General features: G+C 38.1%; 1 protein-coding gene across 2 annotated transcripts; it reads left to right on the top strand.

Moving 5' to 3' along the window:
- The first annotated feature begins 2,289 nt into the window (after positions 1–2,289).
- Positions 2,290–19,431, top strand: cog3 (component of oligomeric golgi complex 3). 2 transcript variants are annotated; one of them, XM_031738584.2, is made up of 23 exons: positions 2,290–2,497; positions 2,741–2,887; positions 2,987–3,048; positions 5,214–5,379; positions 6,418–6,492; positions 6,821–6,913; positions 7,907–8,032; positions 8,134–8,214; positions 8,301–8,344; positions 8,467–8,593; positions 9,226–9,317; positions 9,589–9,728; positions 12,972–13,132; positions 15,024–15,132; positions 15,225–15,343; positions 15,460–15,549; positions 16,158–16,278; positions 16,575–16,666; positions 16,789–16,923; positions 17,364–17,439; positions 17,550–17,677; positions 18,162–18,260; positions 18,427–19,431. In XM_031738584.2, exons 1-23 carry the CDS (start codon positions 2,330–2,332, stop codon positions 18,454–18,456), a joined length of 2,481 nt encoding a protein of 826 aa, XP_031594444.1. In that variant the 5' UTR covers positions 2,290–2,329; the 3' UTR covers positions 18,457–19,431. The 2 variants fall into 2 exon arrangements, with proteins under 2 accessions (XP_031594444.1, XP_031594445.1); XM_031738585.2 differs by having other exon boundaries at positions 2,291–2,497; positions 16,575–16,663.
- Positions 19,432–19,452: the final 21 nt, after the last annotated feature.

Raw genomic sequence — 19,452 nt, 5'->3', positions numbered from 1 at the left:
CCTCATTTAATCATCAGTAACAGTACATTGTAACTTAACACAATGCACCGCCATTTATTTTTTAGTTTTATTTTAACATTGGAATACTTCTTTTTATGAAAAGATAACACAGCCATCATAAAGAAAAGTGTCAACGTTGCTTTACAGGACTCACTTTGACCTGCATCGAGCCACAACACAATTTTTGACAAGATTTGCTCTGACATTTCGTTTTGTATTGGAGTAGCGTGGCTTGAATTCTGCAGCGTCTCCTTTCAACAAAGTAGACAAGAGCAAAAAAAAAAAAAGAAGATCTGAACTCTCTGTGACCTCCCCATGAGACACCCTGCAGACAAAGCCGTAATAAGTGAGCACTACCTCCTCCATGTAATACCACCAGAGCTTGATTTTGTGATGTGTTCATTTTTGCGTGGGAAGAAATACTTGGAAGCTATTTGTGAAGAGGATCTAGTCAACCAGAAGTATACTAAATGCTACACATTGCCAGTTGTCACCTCACTTCCTCAATTAAAAAATAAATCGTTAAATTAAAATTAATTATTGAAATTTGTCAGTAGATTTGTCAGCTGTAAAATAAACAGTGGTATTATAGTTCCTTCCTGTAAGGTTGTGCACCTTAACTAGTAAGATTAAGGACAGTTTTTTTTCTACTGATTAAAGTAAAACATGCTAAGCTTATATACATCAACTTTAGTAAAGAAACGCTGTAGCATGACAAACACAAGTACATTATTGTTTTTTGCACTTTTACTTCTGTATGAATAAATGGACGTAGATCAAGAAGAGTTAACAGAGTGAAAATATCCCCGTGCCTGAATTTTTGTCTATTAAAATGTTTCCCAGGGCTCCACCTGCTGGATTTATTTATTTTTTTCTGTGATAGATTAACGTGTTGCTGGGTGCCATTTTTGTCCCACCCAGAAATTCAATCTGCCACGTTGATCTGTTTGTTTTGTGGTGTTTGTTTAGTAAAACCTAGAATGAGCCTTCACCATAACCTGGATGATAGCTGAAATTTCTGGTTAGGCATCTAACATTTATTTATTTATTTAACAATCAAAAGCAGCTATACACGAACAGTTACTTTCAAGTGGTTCTGTTATGACCAGTACACGCATACACACACTTTTCCCAGATAAACAAAATGCAATAAAAATGCAATAAAATACACAAACAAGAATGTTCCCAAGATTTTTTTGAAATGAGGTGGCACTGGGGGACCAACAATCAGCTGGCAGGGGGCATGAGAAAACAGAAAACTCTATCAGAAATAAATATCAAACCAGACCACTAGAAGTTGAAAATTCAGCACATTAGAATAACTTTAGTTGTTGCCTTAATAGATGTGCATTAGATGTGGGTGGCCTTGACCATGGAACTGAAACAAAACATTGAACACTGAGCCCCAAGGTAATGGAGCTCACAAATTGCAGTCTAGTTGCAACCATGAATGATTATTGTTCTACTTAATGGTAGAATTAAAGACTGATCTCCTATTATTCCTTTGTTTTATGTTAACCTGTGCAAGGTAAAAAAGTAATGTTAGGCAGTGGACGAAATCACTGTGAAGTATATGAGTCAGTTGTTTTTCTAAATCTTAGCTTTGCATCTGTAATTAGTACTAGAGCCTTCAGCTCATATTCATTTATTATTCAGTTATATATCATTGTATAGTTGTATTACGATAACTCACTGAGGAGCACAGTACTGTTTTTCCTCAAAAACAGATGATGGTGTTGCAATGTTATGACAACACAGTTTTGGAGCGGTGACACAGGAGGCCAAAAATTTTAGCCACGTCCTTGAACATGAGTAGTTATAACTTCTATCCCTCCATCCATCCATCCATTTACTTTCCTTTATACAATTCAAGGATGTGGAGGTGGGGGTCTGGAGCAGCTGATCCCCACCTGGCAGCAGGGGTGCATCCTTGGCAGGCTATCAGAATCCATTCCAGACAGAAAACCTCAAATTCACTGTCAAATCCACATCTAAACCAGTTCAGGAGAATGTCTTTGGACTGTGGGCGGAAACTCATACGATAATATCTCCCATTGTACCATGTTGCTTAATAACTCGTTTTTTTAATACTGAAAAAATGTCATTTTGTCATTTTTTTAAATGAAGACAGAGAAATTCTGTATATTACCCTTTTCATGCGTTTAGAATATATTTGCAAAAGTGTGAGTATTTTTTAAGACACGGGGCGAAACTCACCATCGCAGTGGGATCACTGACGGGATCGACCTCTTTCCCAAGCCCCGCCCACACTCCCGGAACAGGAAGTAACAGCGCGTTGCTGCTGACGTTGGTGCTGTCTAATCTAACGATGGCGTCCACAGATCAGTCCCTCTTGGACTTAACAGATAAGGAAACCCGGGAGAAACTGTCGCTATGGGACCGCCGAACCGATGCCACGGCTCCCCTCACGGAGAAACAGATGGACTCCGTCCTGGAGATCCGAGCCGCGGCCGAAAAGCTCTCTGTGCCCTCTGAGGTGAGCTGGAGCTCTGGAGTCTGCTAGCTAGCTAGCAGTGCTGCTAACTTACTTTCTAAACGCAAGTGATGTCAAATAAAAGTCGAAGCTGCCACTGTATGACCATAATTCCCCCTTTCATTACGTTACAAGTTAATTTATCTGGCATGTATGTATTTGTGCTTCACCACCTCGTCAACTTGTCCAGGTAGTTAGCTTGAAATCAAGGAGCTTAGAAATAAGGAGCCTTGTTTTGTTTTGCAGCTACCCATTGAAGACTTGTGTAGCCTGTCGTCTAGATCCTTGCAGTCCCCTTTCACTGCGACTGTTCCCGATTCAACAGAAGACATCCTGCTCAAAGGATTTCAGATGCTCAACATGGAAAACAATAGAATAGAAACTGCACAACAGGTGTCTGACCCAGTCAGCTTTACGCAGCTATACACCCAGTCAGATTTACTATACCCTAATAAGATGCATGGATGTAATATAATTCCTCTTTTTTTGTAGTTTTTTGCCTGGTTTGCCAAGCTGCAGGCAAACATGGACCAGGACGAGAATGCAAAATACAAGTATGTAAATCCTAAAGTCCTCTGTAGTGTCATGCTGTGTGTAGGGCTGAATATTGATAAGATTATATACAAGTTATAGGCTGGATCCTTTACCAGTTGTCTAATTTATTCCTGATCAGTTTTCCAAAAAGGTAGGCCTTAATAGGTCATGAATCAAGTTATGTATTAGTCTCAAGTGTACAGTACAAATAAAAAGTCTTGCTTCTCACTGAGGTGCGCAGATGCTTCACTGCCAAGAGTTTTTCATAAATTTTAATATTTGGTATTGGCCTGCTTCAGAAAACCAAGCATTATTTTGTTTTCAAACCAGCTCTTCATCTAAATTGTCATTATTGCATGTCTAAAATCACAATTTTAGACATGCAATCCAATTGAAGTTTGTGCATTCCAGGTTTTTGAGATGCACATAATTGACATTTTGATGCTTTTAAATTTCAGTATATCAGCACAAAACCTTTTAGTTTTTTAAAACTAATTATTAACAAATTTCTACCAAAATTGTCTCAGTGTGCTTATTTTATAAACAAACCAAAAGACGATACCAGAGATACATTACAGCATATTTCTGTCAGTTTAACTCAAAATAAAATGAGGTCAGCGTGCTCAAAAATCTGAACTTTGAGGCACTTGTCATTTGTGCTTTAATTAGGTATCTGTCTCTTGTTGCAAGAACCAACAGTAGTCACCCATCATGCTTGGATTGAATTTTCCCTGATATTGGTTTTCCATCACCTTTATATCAAGATAAAATCTTTTTGTTTGCTCATCGCTGACATCACCTAAATTTGGTGGAAAAAATTATAGATGAAAATGTAAAACGTGCATCTTCAGTGAAATTCTGGCACCCATTCAGCATGTTGGCCATAAGCTCAGCATTATTCTCTGCTCTGCGAAAAGTCTGGACAACGTGCACCAGTGCTTCCAAAGCTGCAGATTCATTTGGTGTCATTTTTCTTTTTGAACTCATCACCGAGCATCCGTTCAGTTTTCTATCCAGTCATTCTACTTGTTGACTACTTGGAAAATCATAATTTAAAAAACAAGAACATATACATGAAACAGCAAGTGAAAGGTGTTGGTGAAAGTGCTCGTTGAACAGTGTAACAGATGTGTGCATTCTGAATCAGAGAAACACATCAGCTCTGATTAAAAAGACGTTATTAAACTTGCATAAATCTATTTGCAAGGTTTAAGCTTTCTGTTCGGTCAGACAGACAGACTTATGTTCACCAGTCATGTTTGAGAAGTCATTTGCATGCAGCTTAATAGTTGGTGAGGGCAGCAAAAGAAGGATCGATTTGCTGAAATGAGATCTCTAACCCATCGGATATTGTCCAACAGCAATTTCATTTTTAAAATCACTTTTTCTAAAAGAACTCATTGGCATTTTTAAACAATGACTGGCAGACTGAACAGGAAGGTTTGACCCGGATATCCACTAACTCTGCGAAGGCCAGCAGACAATAGCCAGAGGTTTTCCAGGTTGTGTGTGCGTTGACTGGGTGTTTGTTTAGAGGAGGACAAGGTTGAATTACATGTTTTTTAAAGAATAAATCAGAATCAAACATGATGCTCTGTGATGCATCCATCCTTCATCTGCTTATCCAGTTGAGAGTCGTGGGGGGCTGGAGTCGATCCATCCTACTGTTAGAGGCAGGGTACACCATGGATAGGTCATTAATCAGTTGTAACACACAGAGACAGACAGCCATTTAAGCTCACATTCACATCTACTGTGAGTTTAGAATCACTGGTCTAACACCGTGCGGGAGGAAGCTGGAATATCTAGAGAGAACCCACGCAGACAGATGTGTGACAGTGCTAAACACTGAATCACCATTCTCTCCCACCTCTGTGCTTTATAAAATGCACCATCATACACTACTCACTCTGTTTTCAGATTTCTTAATTGCAGCAAAGTTGTTTCAAGATTAAAATGAATGAAGTAAGAAATGACAGCTCACACTGTACGCTGCTTTCACATATCATCAGGCATGCGCTGCTGTGTTAGTTTCACTCAGCCAAAAAAGTGCAACCAGCAAGTGTCACCTTACTGTTGCTGTTGTCAAATTTTCTAAAGCATGAAGCCAATATTTAGCTTCAGTGCACTATGCTGTGAAAGCTGAATGAAAGGAAGCAAAAGATAATGTCTGCTTTCCACTTAGGAAAACCAGAGATGATCTAAACTGCTACCAGGAACACTGTGATGTTATACTAAAAGATGTCAACACAGCTCTTGAGCACTTGGATTCCCTTCAGAAACAGTACCTGTTTGTGTCCAATAAGACTGGCGCCCTACATGAGGCCTGTGAACAGCTTCTTAAAGAACAGGTGAGATGCACACGGGCACATCAGTCTGTGAGCACTTTTCTTTATTAAAATGATCAGCAGATCCCTGGTAATCAGAAATTGTATGTACTTTAATGCAATATAAAGCATATATAATTATTAAATAAAGCCATTTTAGGTGTTATTTTGTAAAAATTATTCTGATTTTAAGTTAATCAGTATGTGCTTGAAATGCAGATTTTCTGCTTTAATTCAAGTTGTTTTACAACAAAAATTGTATTAACTGTTTATGAATTCAAGTCAAATCTATATGAAGTCCCCAATTTTCTACATCAGTTGGTCAATTGGCAATTTCATGGCCGGGTGAAGCCTGTTCCCTCGTTATTTCATGACAAATTAAGAAGATAAAAAACTGTTTTAAATTTGTAATTAAAAGCTTTTCAAAGTAACATGAGGATGTCAGAGAGATGAGGAATCAAGTGAGGAAGATCATCATTAGGCTAAAAAACCAAAACAAATGAACCTTCCAGAAAAATAGCATAATCTTTAGAAGTGGTCAAATCAGCAAACTGGTGCATTCTTAAAATAATGGATTCACTGGCCAGCTCAGCTATGCCAAAGGCCCTGAAAGACTACAGAGAACTAAGTGCGTGATGACAGAATTATTTCCATGATTAAGAAAAACAACTTCAGAATATCTAACCAAGTCAAGAACATTCCTGAGGAGTTGGATGTACCATTGTCAAGGTCTACAAAGGAAAAAAAAAAAAAAGAAATTATGGACTATACCAAACCAGGGAAGGTAATAATTGTTTCGCAGTTGTCTGAGGAATAAATTACTCCATTGTTCAGTCTGCTGTTAAATGTCTTATAAATGTGTTATAAACTCAACTGTTTTGCTTTTTGTTCTTTTTTTTTTTTTCCCCACAAGTGTTGGAGCAATGTGCTCAGGCTTGTAGAGACTAGACTGTTGTTAGAAGCTGAGCTGAAATTAAAGTCTTATCGAATGTGTTTTTTTTAATCTATTTTTGTTAGTTTTCTTTTTTTAACAATGGTGTTTTGTTTTCTCTCTGTTTGCAGGCAGAACTTGTTGACCTGGCAGAAAGCATACAGCAGAAACTGTCATATTTTAATGAGTTAGAAAACATAAACACGGTAGGCTGTGTCTGTTTGTTTGTTTGTTTGTTTTTTGTGTAATTGTTAAATGACTAAAACTATGCACTGAAATATGTTTAATTGGTTATTAGATATAGATTATGTTTTAGCACTTTTTTGCTGTCATTTTAAATAAGAAATTATTCTCAGTTTTTCTTAAAAAATAAGACAAAGTAAAATCTGTAGTTTCTTGTTTTTTTCTAGATATAGATTTAATCTTCCCTGATCTGAAATTATGAATAACACACATAGCAGTGTTTACCAAAAACATTTTTTTAATTATATAAAAGTATTAATTAATTAAAATCGAATGTCTTTGCCTTTGCAGAAACTGAACTCACCAACCTTGTCTGTAAATAGTGAAGGTTTTATACCAATGCTGTCTAAGTTGGATGACTGCATTGAATACGTTTCATCACATGTAAGTACCTTGCGCTGTCAGTTTTGCTTTTGCAGATCTCATTTTACCTTTTTGTAGGAATATCAGGGATAGAGTAATCAGTAATCAGCAGGATGTGACATTTTTGTTGGAAGTAGCGAATGCACATTTACAGCGTGTGATGGAAAAGTTCTGCAAAAAGATCCATTAAAATCAAAAACCTTGCCCTATATTGTGTTAAAGGTGGTATTCTTTTACACCTCTAAAGCATTTTCAGTGCAGTTTTTTTTTTTTTTTTTTTTACATCTGTTGGTGAAAATCCTGTTATTGTCCCTTGCGCTTGTGATCTGGATCTCTACCAGCGTGTCAAAACTGCAGACATTGTTGCTGGGAGACAAATGTCGTGAGTGGGTCTGGTGGTGAGGGAAAATTGTTTTGGTACACCTCCAAAAAAGTGCACTGTGAGCCAACCCGCCGTGCACAATACTTTAGATTGTTTCCTCAAAATGTTCTCCATCAGACACCTCAGAATGTTACAGTAGAACTCAGCATTGATAAAATTTATGCTGAGCAACGAGCTGCCTTCAGGCTTGGAAACTCAGGAGTCTTCAACTTAAAAAAATGCTTGCTCATACCCAGAGATCCAGATGTCTTGATGAGCCTCCAGATGAAATCATGTTGAAACAGGAATTTGTGCTTCCTCTCTGTGTGAGTTTGAGGTCCAAAGTGAAATTGCAGAGTGCACAGTGCATCTGGTCGGAACAGGATTTACAGTCTAAAAATAGCACCATGGACATGACCAGCAAGGTGACCTTGAGCGTGTCAAATCTTCTGATTATTACGGAGGTGCTCTCAGAACACTTTAATCACACCTCATATGCACAGTGTACATTTACAGTGAGTAATCGGGCACCAGTGAGTAATCAGGGATGTAGACAAGGGGGTGGGGATCAGGGAAACTCAGACCAAAATGATAACCTGTGATAACTCCAGAATTAATGATGTTTAACGCTTGCTTATCTCTTTTCATTCCAGCCAAATTTCAAGGACTATCCTGTTTATTTGGCCAAATTTAAACAATGTCTCTCCAAAGCTATGCACTTCATGAAGATTCACATTGTAAACACTATGCAAAACCTCACAAGCCAGTTAACAAAAAGGGTAAGTAAGCATTCTGTTTTTCTTTAGTGCCATTGACCACTGGTACACACACTGCATGCGTTTAGTGGAGTTTGATTTTTATTTCGTTTTGACTCCCACAGGATCCAATGGGTTTAACTAATGCAGACAATGCCTTTACCCTTTACTATGTAAAGTTCAGAGCAGCTTCACCCAAAGTTCGGGTGAGTTTAACGTTCTGTTGTCTGCTATTTATGCAGATCATAATTTTCTACAGTAAAAATCTAATTTTCTTTTTTCCCCTCTTCAGTCATTGATTGAACAGATAGAGCAGCGAGCAGAGAAGATTCCAGAGTGAGTATTTCTTTAGAAAAAGCAGCAGTGACAGCGGTAGCATTAACCTTTTATAAATGTATATATTTTTTTATAGTTAATGTGCTAAATGAAGTCTTCTGTATTTATATTTATGCAAACAGATACCATCAGCTTCTTGATGAAGTTCATCAGTGTTATCTTGATCAGAGACAGCAGCTCTTAAGTCCCTGCATTACATCCACCATTACTGACTTGACCAGCCAGAACAGTAAAGACCACTGTGCTTTGGTAAGTCTACTTAAAGGCTGGAATGGCTCTTTAGATATAGTAAGGTGACATTTGAGTTTGCTAAGAATGGACAGCTTGGGGCCCTCTGGGATATTTTCTGCACTGTGTTGAAGCACAAAGCTGTGCACATTATAAATGACCTTAACTTGAAATTGTGTACAGCAGGGGTCTAGAGATTTCTCCTGTTTTATTCAGAAGTGGATTGCTTTGGAGACTAGGTGTTGTCAGTGTACCCCTAGTCATCCATAATAGTGCTGATTATTACGCTTTGTGTTTGAAATTTTAATAGACCCAAAAATTGGCACAATAAAAGTAAAACTTTTTTCTTTTAGTCATCTCCAATTTCGGACTTCCGACAAACCCAGTCCAGCTTTGAAGCCTGCAAAGGCTCAGTATTTTGACACTATCGTGGCATTTTAAACACTTCTCTAATTGGCTTGATGGGGATGCTATAATTAAAGCATTTCATGCAACAGAACGTCATAACAGCCGCACCATCTGCTCAGGTTATGCATCTTGTTAATGACTGCTGTAATAGGTGGCTGTATCATTTACGTGTGTTTGCTTGTTTGAGGTGGAGCCAAAGTATTTGCAGGCAATGCAGCATGTGATCATTATGTGTATTTGTACAGGTTCGCAGTGGCTGTTCCTTTATGGTTCACGTGTGTCAGGATGAACACCAGCTGTACAATGAGTTCTTCTCCAAACCTACACCTAAACTAGAGTGAGTGGTATTCACATTAGTGTTTAGTAGCTCATGCAGGAAATGTGTGTTTGTTTAAGGTGTGGCATTTTAAACAGTACAATAAGCATTTCAAGTTTGCTTATTATGTGCAGTGTTATGACAGTTTGTATTGTAGTTTAAGGGCTTTTTTTGCATATTTGAATATCCAAATGCCATTACTTAAGTCTTTGATTCTGCCAATTGAAGCTTAGACAGAAAGTATCGTATGTGTTTCTTACAATGCAATGAAACAGTTTTTAATATCTGACAGTGAGCTGCTGGAGAAGCTGTGTTTGTCCCTGTATGATGTCCTCCGGCCTCTGATAATTCACATCATCCACCTGGAAACCCTGTCTGAGCTCTGTAGCATCCTCAAGAATGAGATGTTGGAAGATCATGTTCAAAATAATGGTATGTTGGGACTTTAGTCCTCTGCAACAAAAAGTTTGTCTTTGTAATTGCCAACATCTCTACATTGATTACCCATAAAATAAATAGCTGTCTGATTATATATTTAGTGACAAGTATATATAAACCACAATCTTACCAAACAGTATCACATAAACATCTGGTCTTTTCATCAAGGGAGAAAAAACCAGGTGAACTTCTTTTAGTAGCAACAACCCTGATCAGATATTTAGTTTTGGGTTCTTTTTTGTTTTTTCTGTAGGCGATTATTTGACTTGCACAGTCATGAAGAGGAATTAAAAAATAAATTCTGCCAGCTCATCAATATTTCTGAGATGTTTTGATTAACCCTTTAAAACCAGTCGGAGCGGGCACGCTCCGTTTTGCGTAACTATTTTAAAATCCCGGTAGCACTGCAACCACGTAAGCTAGCGCAATAATTTTTTTTGCATATGAAACCGGAAGAGTTGTACTTACATCTCATGCCATCAGCTTGTCCTAGGTCACGGTTTCCTTCCACATATAGCTTTGCAAAAACTGCATAAAAAGTGCTTGCAGCAACAAAAACATAATATTCCAGAAACACGCTTTGCCGATCCGATCAGCTGTTCGTAACGCTTCCTACGTTGGAATAGACGTCAGCGCAAACTATCGCATGTCCGCCATTACTTGCCCGAAACCGGAAGTGACGTCATTTGCGGAAATGTAGTCTTTTTACCATCAGGGCCTCATGAGCCTATACTGGTGTTTTTAAAAGTTATCTTTGACTTTATGACTTTCTGTGTCGTTTCTGGGATGTTTAGAACTCAAATTGCACTGCTGGAAATAGTTTATTTTGATGCACATGCTTCTTTTTTGCAAATTTGCACTATAATATTTATTTTCGTTTTTCCTGCAGTATATAAAAATTGGTGTATTTCAAAAATAAAACTATGAAGACACTCAAAATAAATTTCCTGTGGTGGGAAACTATTTTGTGCAACTTTTTTGTATTTACAGTTTTGAGGGATAAGCCTCTTAAATTTCTCTAACTAGAAATATATGTTAAAAAAACAAAAACGATTTTCAATTTTTTTGTAGTTTATTGCACTTTTTTGCAATTTGTCTAATTATTATGCACTTAATGCATACATATTATTAAAATTTGGGCTATAATGGTTGTATTGATGTATAGCAACTTGAAATGCTCCCAAAAATGACACCACAGCATGTAAAAATATAATATAAGCTCTGGCGGACTTGGTTCTATGGTAGGTCTTAAAGGGTTAAACAGTCTTCTTCAGTGCCACATCTCATATCACAACATGTCAGTTGAGTTATTGTCAGGACTCTTTTTTTCAGCCACTGTTCTGTGTTGATTGATAGACTTGTATCTTGTGGATCAATATTTTTGTTGCATCACCCAATGCTTCTTTAGCTAGAGTTCATGTACTGCTCGGCTGAAATTCTCCCATAAAATTTAAAATTTCTTTCAAATAATTGCAAAGCCTCTCGGCTCCTGCTCAATCTACCACACTCTACAGTTGGGATGAGGTTTTGATATTGGTGTGGAGTGCCTTTTTTCCATCCTAACACAGCAGAAATGTTGTGCAGCACCTAGGCAAACTTGAGGCCTCTCTCTTTTTTTAAAACTCTTGAGAGCAGTGGTATTTTTTGTAGTGTTCTTCCATTACCGTCATTTTCATTTACTGCTTTTCTTATTGTGGACATGTGATCAGAGACAAAGCGAGCTGTGAGTGAGAGGGTCCTTGGGTCCTTTTTCACATGTGCGCTTGGCTTGATTTTTGCTAGACGCCCACTCCTAGGGAGAGTAGCAACAGACCTGATTTTCTTCATTTTGTGGTGAGTTTGATAAACTCCCAGGTCTGCAAGCTTCTGGGATAATTCTGGCTGGATTTGTAGAGTTGATTGATATTGTTTCGTTTCCTGACACCAGCCCAGCTTTTAAACATAGTCAGCAAGTTTTCAATAGGGTTGAATTCAGGGCTTTTGGAAGGCCAATCCAGAAGCTCAAGGCTAGGCTGGTCTATCCATTCTAAACCCACTTTTGATGTGTGTTTGGGATCATTGTCCTGTTGGAACACCCAACTTTGTCCAAGCTTCAGTCATCTAGCTTTTGAGTTGAGTTGTGAAGTTAAGGAATTTGGAGGTAAACCTTGGCAAAGGGGTAACACATCCAGATAGTGTGTACTTGTATACAGTAGTTTGATGATCTTGGAATCTGCAGTTGTTTAGAAATGGCTCCAAGAAAACTTCCTAACTCGTACAAATCTGCAATTCTCTTTCTTAGATCTTCACTGGGTTTCTAGGACCTTTCCATTTTGTTTTGTGTATTGGTCAGCCCTGTGAGAAGTGTCAAACAAATCCTTTTTATAGTGTTAAAAAGAAACTTGACAGTTGTAGTCAGCCATGATCCCAAATAAGAAATTAACATCACTTGGCCTTGATAAGTTAAAAGACATTGTAGAACCTTCAGTACTACCTATTAAAATACTTAAGTGAATTCATCTATACATTTTATCCCATATGTTTAGTTTTGAACCTGTGTGAATTACAGAAAATCCAAATAAAGGTGTTTGCTGTAAAATCACTCCACCCTGGATAAAAGAACACTTCAAAGAAATCAATAAAAACCCCAAATTACCATGGAAACATCTGACCACAACTCTACATCCTGAACTTACTATATTAATATTTAAAACTTTTTAATATTTGAAATATTAAAACTATTTGAAGTTTTAATATGAGCGTCTGCATCATTCCAACTGCATACTGTGTATCTATCTTACAGACAATAATTAAAAGTATTAAAGATCCCCTTTAATGAAAACACCCATTGTCAAAAACGGCAATATATTCTAAAATTACAAATTAGGTACATTTATTAAATGAGATGTATTGTTGCGCTATCGAGGCACTGCACATGGATGTGTCGGCGAACGGAGGCACAGCACACTTTCTCAAATGGATTAATAAATCATAGCAAATGCATTTCAGAGCAATAATCAGCTATCGCTCCAATAAGTTTATCATCCCATGGAGGAACTGCAAGAGAAGATAGGATTTATTTGAAGCTTATAGGGCAAAGAACAACTGATTTCCCTTTGTGTGAGACCAGCAAATTTTAAATCTCTTTACATAATATTCAGGTTTATAGTTCAGACCCTAAAGGGACTTGTATTTGTTGAATCTTTTCACAGCAAAGTAGTGGTTGAACTGTAAACTGACCTGCGTGCTTTCATGCAGCTGCTCAGCTGGGGGCCTTTGATGCCGTTGTGAAGCAGATGCTGGAGGACGTTCAGGAGAGGCTGGTCTATAGGACTCACATTTATATCCAGACCGATATCATAGGCTACAATCCAGCTCCAGGGGATCTGGCTTACCCTGAAAAACTGGAGATGATGGAGGTAAGGTTTTTATGCTGAAATATATGTTTCTTTTTAAGATCTCTGTTATATAGTTTTGCAGGCAAGCTTTAAGGGATAATTTGGTTTCTTTGAAGTCAGATTTTGGGAGGTTCCTATTCAAAGGCAGTGGTCCAATCCAAGTTTGTGCCCTAAGACCTAAACGGTTCACCTAGTATGTGATTGAGTGTTAAAAGATCCAATTGCTCAAAATATTACGAGTAGGAGTAAATAAGACTTTTGACATGTTTTATTACTTTTGTAGTGACCAAGCATGTTTTATACTGTTGTTGGTTTGGGACTTTATACTTTTTTTTTTTGTCTTAAGAGTAAAGAAATAACAATAACTTGAGGTTAAATTGGTTCTTCTGTGTTTGTTTACCTTTGTCTAAATCTTTTGGAGCTCACCTAGTTGGTGCTTTGATGTCTGGGTAACATGTTGCTGAGTGGGGACTTTTTTTTAAACACAGTGCTAACCTTTGGCATAAAGCTAAACTTATCTCTCCCTGTAATTTATGATATTTTTGCCATTAAATTTTCCATTAAATGTCTATTTTTAAAAAGTTTTTGGTGGAACTGAAGTCATTATTAGTCATTAACCATCTGTGCCCTCCTCAAAACCACCAGACAAAACAGTCATTTCACCTTGCAGAACACAGGAGTTACCCTTTAAAACATCACAGCTGAGGCAGCTGTTTCAGCTGCTGATTGGAAAGGCCCGTCTAACAAAAAGAGGTGTAGAGGTGAAAGTATTCCTGAATACGGCATACGCTTTAACTGATACAATTTTTGGTTAGCTGGCTGAAGCACATTTTGCTGCTGATGTCTTTCACAGCAGTAAAGTGCTTTTGCTTCCTTCTTTTGTAGGGAATACGCTGTGAATGAGTTCCTCATACAACGTCCTTTCAAAGAACCAGAACTATCATTTTAACTTATAAATTCTGTTATGTGCTATGGTGTCATAGTATATACTTGTCCCTCTACATATGCTTTTTTAAATAAATAAATACTGTTGTAATACTTTCAGCTTCTATGCAGCCTCGATGTAATTAGTGCTGCAAAAATAGTATTTTTATGTACTGTGTATGTATTTTATTTATTTCTTTTTTTTATTGTTGATACACTAGTTTAAATTATATGTCAGTAGAAAGGAAAAGTGGTGATCACAAGCTCCCACATAAGTTTTTTTTCATACACACCATTAGCACTGTCTGCAGGTCCATGAAAAGATATTTTAAGTGTGAATTTAAGCCTTAGAAAACTTTAGTTTCATGAATGTCTGAACGTGTTGTTAAATATGCCTTTGAATTGTTACTAATGTCTTAAAATCTTCTAATGTCTTGCATACATACACTTTCTCAAAATCACACATTCTCTGATATTTCCTCTGATATTTACGAGTCTTTTTGTCTCGTTTCTTTGACTTTTTAAAGTTTTATTTTATGTTAAACTTTCAAAGACCCATAGATTTCTTCTGTAGAAGAGACATCTAACGCTTTCTGTCTGCAGCTTCATAATAAGTTTGAATGTTTTAAGCTGAATTATGCAAATTTATTACTGTGGAATTTCTTTGGTCTTGTGAATACTCAAATGCCGTTAGATATGCCTTTGAGTCCTAACTTTTATTTAACGACTTTTAAATGTTTTGCACCTACACTTTTTTTTCCCCCATTAACATCAGATCACCCTGATGTTCTTAGTATTTCTTTAGATGTTTATCTGACTTCCTGTTTGTATACAAACTTGTTTTGCAAGTAACATTTTATATTCATTTAGCCTTTTCGAAACCTGTGGGCCCTCCCGTTAAAGCAAAAGTGGAAGAACATGACTTTCCAGAATCTTAAAATGTTCCGGCCTACCAACTCTCACATTTTACTTTCCCTGTCTTTAATAGAAAATTGCTCAGAGCTTGAAGGAAGAGCAGATGAAGCAGATGTCACAGGAGTCCGTTTTTTCTGATGTACAGCTTGACGATTCTAGTGGAAGAAGAAACAGCAGCGCTGGTCTGTGTTTCCAGATTGTGACACTAGCTTCCTGACAGTGTTTGGTGTTGCTGTCATTTATTGCCCGATGGCTTCTCCTCTTTTGAATACAGGCAAAGTAGAAGCATCTCGCCTCCAGACATCCGTCTCTCCTGCAGATTTGCATGGCATGTGGTACCCTACTGTCAGACGAACACTGGTTTGTCTGTCCAAGCTCTACAGATGTATTGATGTGAGTTCTTTGTGTTTATTAGTTGCTATTTTTTTTATACGGAAACATGTAAAGCATTTAGTTTACCGCTTTTAAATTTCTTATTCATGCATTTTCAACTCTTGGTCTTTTTCCAGAAAGCAGTCTTCCAGGGTTTATCTCAAGAAGCCTTATCTGCCTGCATCCAGTCCCTGCTTAAAGCTTCTGATATCATCCTTAAAAACAAGGTTGGCACGCAGCGTAGAGTTTGTATTTCTTCTGAGCTTTTCAAATTGTATTTTTATTTAAAAAAATAGTCGGGAAAGTGCCTTTCTTTTTACTTAGTAAATAAGATCTGGTCCCCCCAATGAAAAATTCCTTCAGGCTACAAGATCCTTAACTAAAGCAGCCGGGATGTCATTTAAAGTTTATTTTAATCGGTGCTTTATTATGCTCCACAGAATGTTCAGCAGACCATCCTTTATTTATGGGCTTGTCTCACCTTCAAATTTGCTGTCAATATCTGTGCTAACTGGCCCATTTCAACCTAACGCTTTAAATTAAAGCAGCAGCATCAGTCTCAGAGGACACATTCCCACCCCTTGTTGATGTCTTTTTCCAATGTTTTAGTTGCTAGTTGAGCAATAAATGATTTCAGATGCCTTTTTTTTCCCCCTCACAGTAATATGTCCCTTTCTGGCTATGGTTAATCAGCAGTTATTAATTAGACATATTCCCTTATCGTCACTGAGCCCATGCTTTTTATGTTCTCTGTAGTTTGGATAGTCATCAGATGTCCTTTTGTTCTTGGCTGCCTGCAGTGTGGATTTTACCGTGTGCCTTTTACGTTCTGTAGACACAAATAGATGGGCAACTTTTCCTGATCAAGCACCTGCTGATAATGCGTGAACAGATTGCCCCATTTCACACCGATTTTGCCATCAAGGAAATCTCACTGGACCTGAAAAAAACGCGAGGTAAGATAATTAAAGGTGGAGGGAACATTGACGTTCAGCTCCATAAAGCCACTCATTACATTTTCATGCTCATTAAGCAACTTGTGCCTATCACATGCACCGGTGGCAACAATTAATGTGGAAATTGTAATCCAACACTATAATGTACATTAACCAGTGGCACACAGGGCAGATTTGCTCCCCCCATCACCCCCCTCATAGCCAGTAATGTATTACATGTGGCCACTAGAGGGCAATCTAATTCTACACCAGCACAGATTTAGCCTCTCTGCTTTTTTTTTTTTTTTTTGGTTAAGATGCTGCCTTCAAAATCCTGAACCCTAAGGCTGTTCCCAAATTCTTCCGACTTAACAGTCACAACGCCATACTTGAATTCCTGTTGGAGGTAGTGGTTTTTTTTTCTTCACCTTTTTGACTAAATATACCATACACTTTATGTACTTTGATAGCACCCTGCCTGAGGGAAATGCCACTTGATAGTGCTAAAGCCTTTTTCTCTGTGGCCCCCAGGGAACACCAGAGATAAAGGAGCACTACATTGACTCTAAGAAGGATGTGGACCGACACCTGAAGTTCTGCTGTGAGCAGTTTATTCAGCAGCAGACTCAGATCTTTGTGGGGAACCTTGAGGAGTTTCTCACCAAGGTAACTGTTAGAGCGAAGGCAGACTTAGCCTCAGGCAGCGAAGGCTCATCCTGACCTTCATTTTTTTCAGCTTTTACCTTTTACAAACATCATTTGCTTATTCAGTGATCACTGAAGGTCTCAGTACTTAACTGACAAGCGAAGATAAAATGGCAGGTTTTTTTTTTCCTTCATCAAGAAAATCTAATTCAGCGTGTGTATATGTATGTGTTCTCGTGCTTTGTGTTCTTTCAATGCAGTAATTCTACCAGGTAATACACTGCCTATGCCTTCTTTCTACCTACCAGACTCGGTTTTGTGCTATTATTTATGTAAATACCGCTCTGACTGAATTAGTTTAACTGGCAGCAGACCTTCTTGTGCTTGTTTTCTTACCATAAATGACACAATTTAAGCCTTTTCAAATTTTCATGTTTTGCCTTGGCTGTGTCTGCTTTCAGGTTGCAGCTCTTAAAACTATGGCTATCCAAGGTGGTCCCACGTACAGTCTGTCTCAGCAACCTTGGGCACAGCCAGGTAAGATTTGTCTCAGGAAATGCCATAAGCATCGTACTGTAATTCATCAAAACCTGTATAGTAAATGCTAGAGGGCATGTCAATGTTTTTTTTTCTTTCTCTCTTTTCAGCAAAGATCAACGATATAGTGATGGCTACCTACCGCGTGATGAAGAGCAAGCTGCCAAGCACTTTACAGAGCATGTCCTTGTACTTGGCCAATAGAGAGACAGAGTTCATCCTTTTCAAGCCTGTCCGGGTGGGTGGCAGCAAACCAAGGATATCGCATGTTACTACATGAGTCACTTTCTTTTTAAGCCATTGTTAAAGCTCAAGGAATCCAAGAATCCTTTAATACTGTCTTTACAAAGCAGGGATATTATGGTCCCCAAGGTCCAATCAGCAGTTTTTAATAATATAAATAACACAGTATTTGCATGTATCATTTTTGGAGAGCTATAGAAAACGGTCACGTTTGAAATCTACTCTTGGGATGACTCTTGTTTAAATTTTGGCTTTTAGATTGTGCCTTTAGCTATAAATTGTCAGTGAGATTGAACTCTAATAGAGAAATCTTTGTGCTGCCTGTGTACTGTTCGTCAAGGTGCCAGGTGAGGCTGAATGAGAGAGAAACAAAATTCAGCGGTTGACATGGAAACAAGATAGCGAGGGGACATAGGCCAGATGGAAATGCGGTTTTAATTTCCTTCCAGCACTCAGTAATAGGATGGCTTTTTCCACAGAATAACATCCAGCAGGTATTCCAAAGACTGCACGCTTTGCTTCAGGAGGAATACAGTGGAGAAGACCTTCAAATCATTGCATGTCCATCTATGGAGCAGGTACAGCACTGTGGGATTAGCACTGCCTAAAGGCACCTGACTTAGTTTTAATAACACTGCTGCAGCATCCAAAACTGCTGAGAGCAACTTGAGTGAAGAAACATTAAATAAGGTATATCAGCTAAGGCACGGTGAGCACTCATCATTTTTCACGGCTCTCTTTCAGATTAACCTGCTGCTGTCTGTGAATAAGTAATGTGGGGTGTAAGGATGCTGATTTAACTGCCTCTGGATAGTGATGGGCTGCTCCAGCGCCGGCCATGACCAGGAGCTTTGAGGTTGAGTGGGCGAGATGACCAGAAGACTGCACCTGAGCTGCATGCTGGACCAGGAGAACTGAACCAACAGCAAAAAAAAAGAAAAATCAGCACAGGGCCAAAGAATTTCCTATAGAAACTCAAGTAGCTACAAGTATGAAGGGGGTTCAGGTGAAGTCTACACACAAACTGGGAAGTGGAGATTATCCTCTGGGGTACTGAGTTGATCATTTTGTTTGACTAAAATTAAATGTGGTGTTGGGGGTTTTAAGGTTGCTTTGTTGTAGAACAAATCCATTTTGAAAAGGGCGGATTTGTGATTACAGTTGCATCTCTCTGTACACCAAATCGAATTTGCACACTCTGTGATGGTGGGGTGCAGGCAGCAGCGCTTCAGGTGCACAAATGGAGCCACTAAGCAGTCGCTCATCAGCGCAGGTAGCTAACAGCCAGTAAAAGGGGCTCACATTCAGAGCTCCCTTGAGTGGTTTGGAAGGGTAAGAGAAAAATGCTGCAAAATGTTTTATTCATCTATTTTAAACTGTAAGAGTCTTTGTAACACAGTTAAGAGAAATATGATGACCTGTAGTACGTGCGTCTCAGATCCAACAAAGTTTTCCCCTCTAATCCACGGAAAATCCAAGCAGCTGTTTTTTCACCTCCTTACAAATTGTTTTCTTATTTCTATTGCAAGTGTGTAAAGACAATGGAATGTTATGTTTTATACTTTTTCCTTTTATAACTAAGTTTATTAAAACAAATATACTTCTACTCTGTCATAATAATAGACTGTTGGGAGCTGTGCCCTGTACAAGACTTGTGGGTATGTTTCCTGCAAAGTAACAAAAGTAACAGGACGTTATACATGTAACTTTTGCTTTGCTCTGTCCCATGTAAAATGATGTGTACAGTTATTATATTTATGGACATTCTGA

The sequence above is a fragment of the Oreochromis aureus genome, linkage group 16, assembly GCF_013358895.1.
Source record: "Oreochromis aureus strain Israel breed Guangdong linkage group 16, ZZ_aureus, whole genome shotgun sequence".
Classification (NCBI taxonomy): Eukaryota; Metazoa; Chordata; class Actinopteri; order Cichliformes; family Cichlidae; genus Oreochromis; species Oreochromis aureus.
Note: the sequence above shows the minus strand (reverse complement) of the source record. Positions and strands in the feature narration are given on the sequence as shown.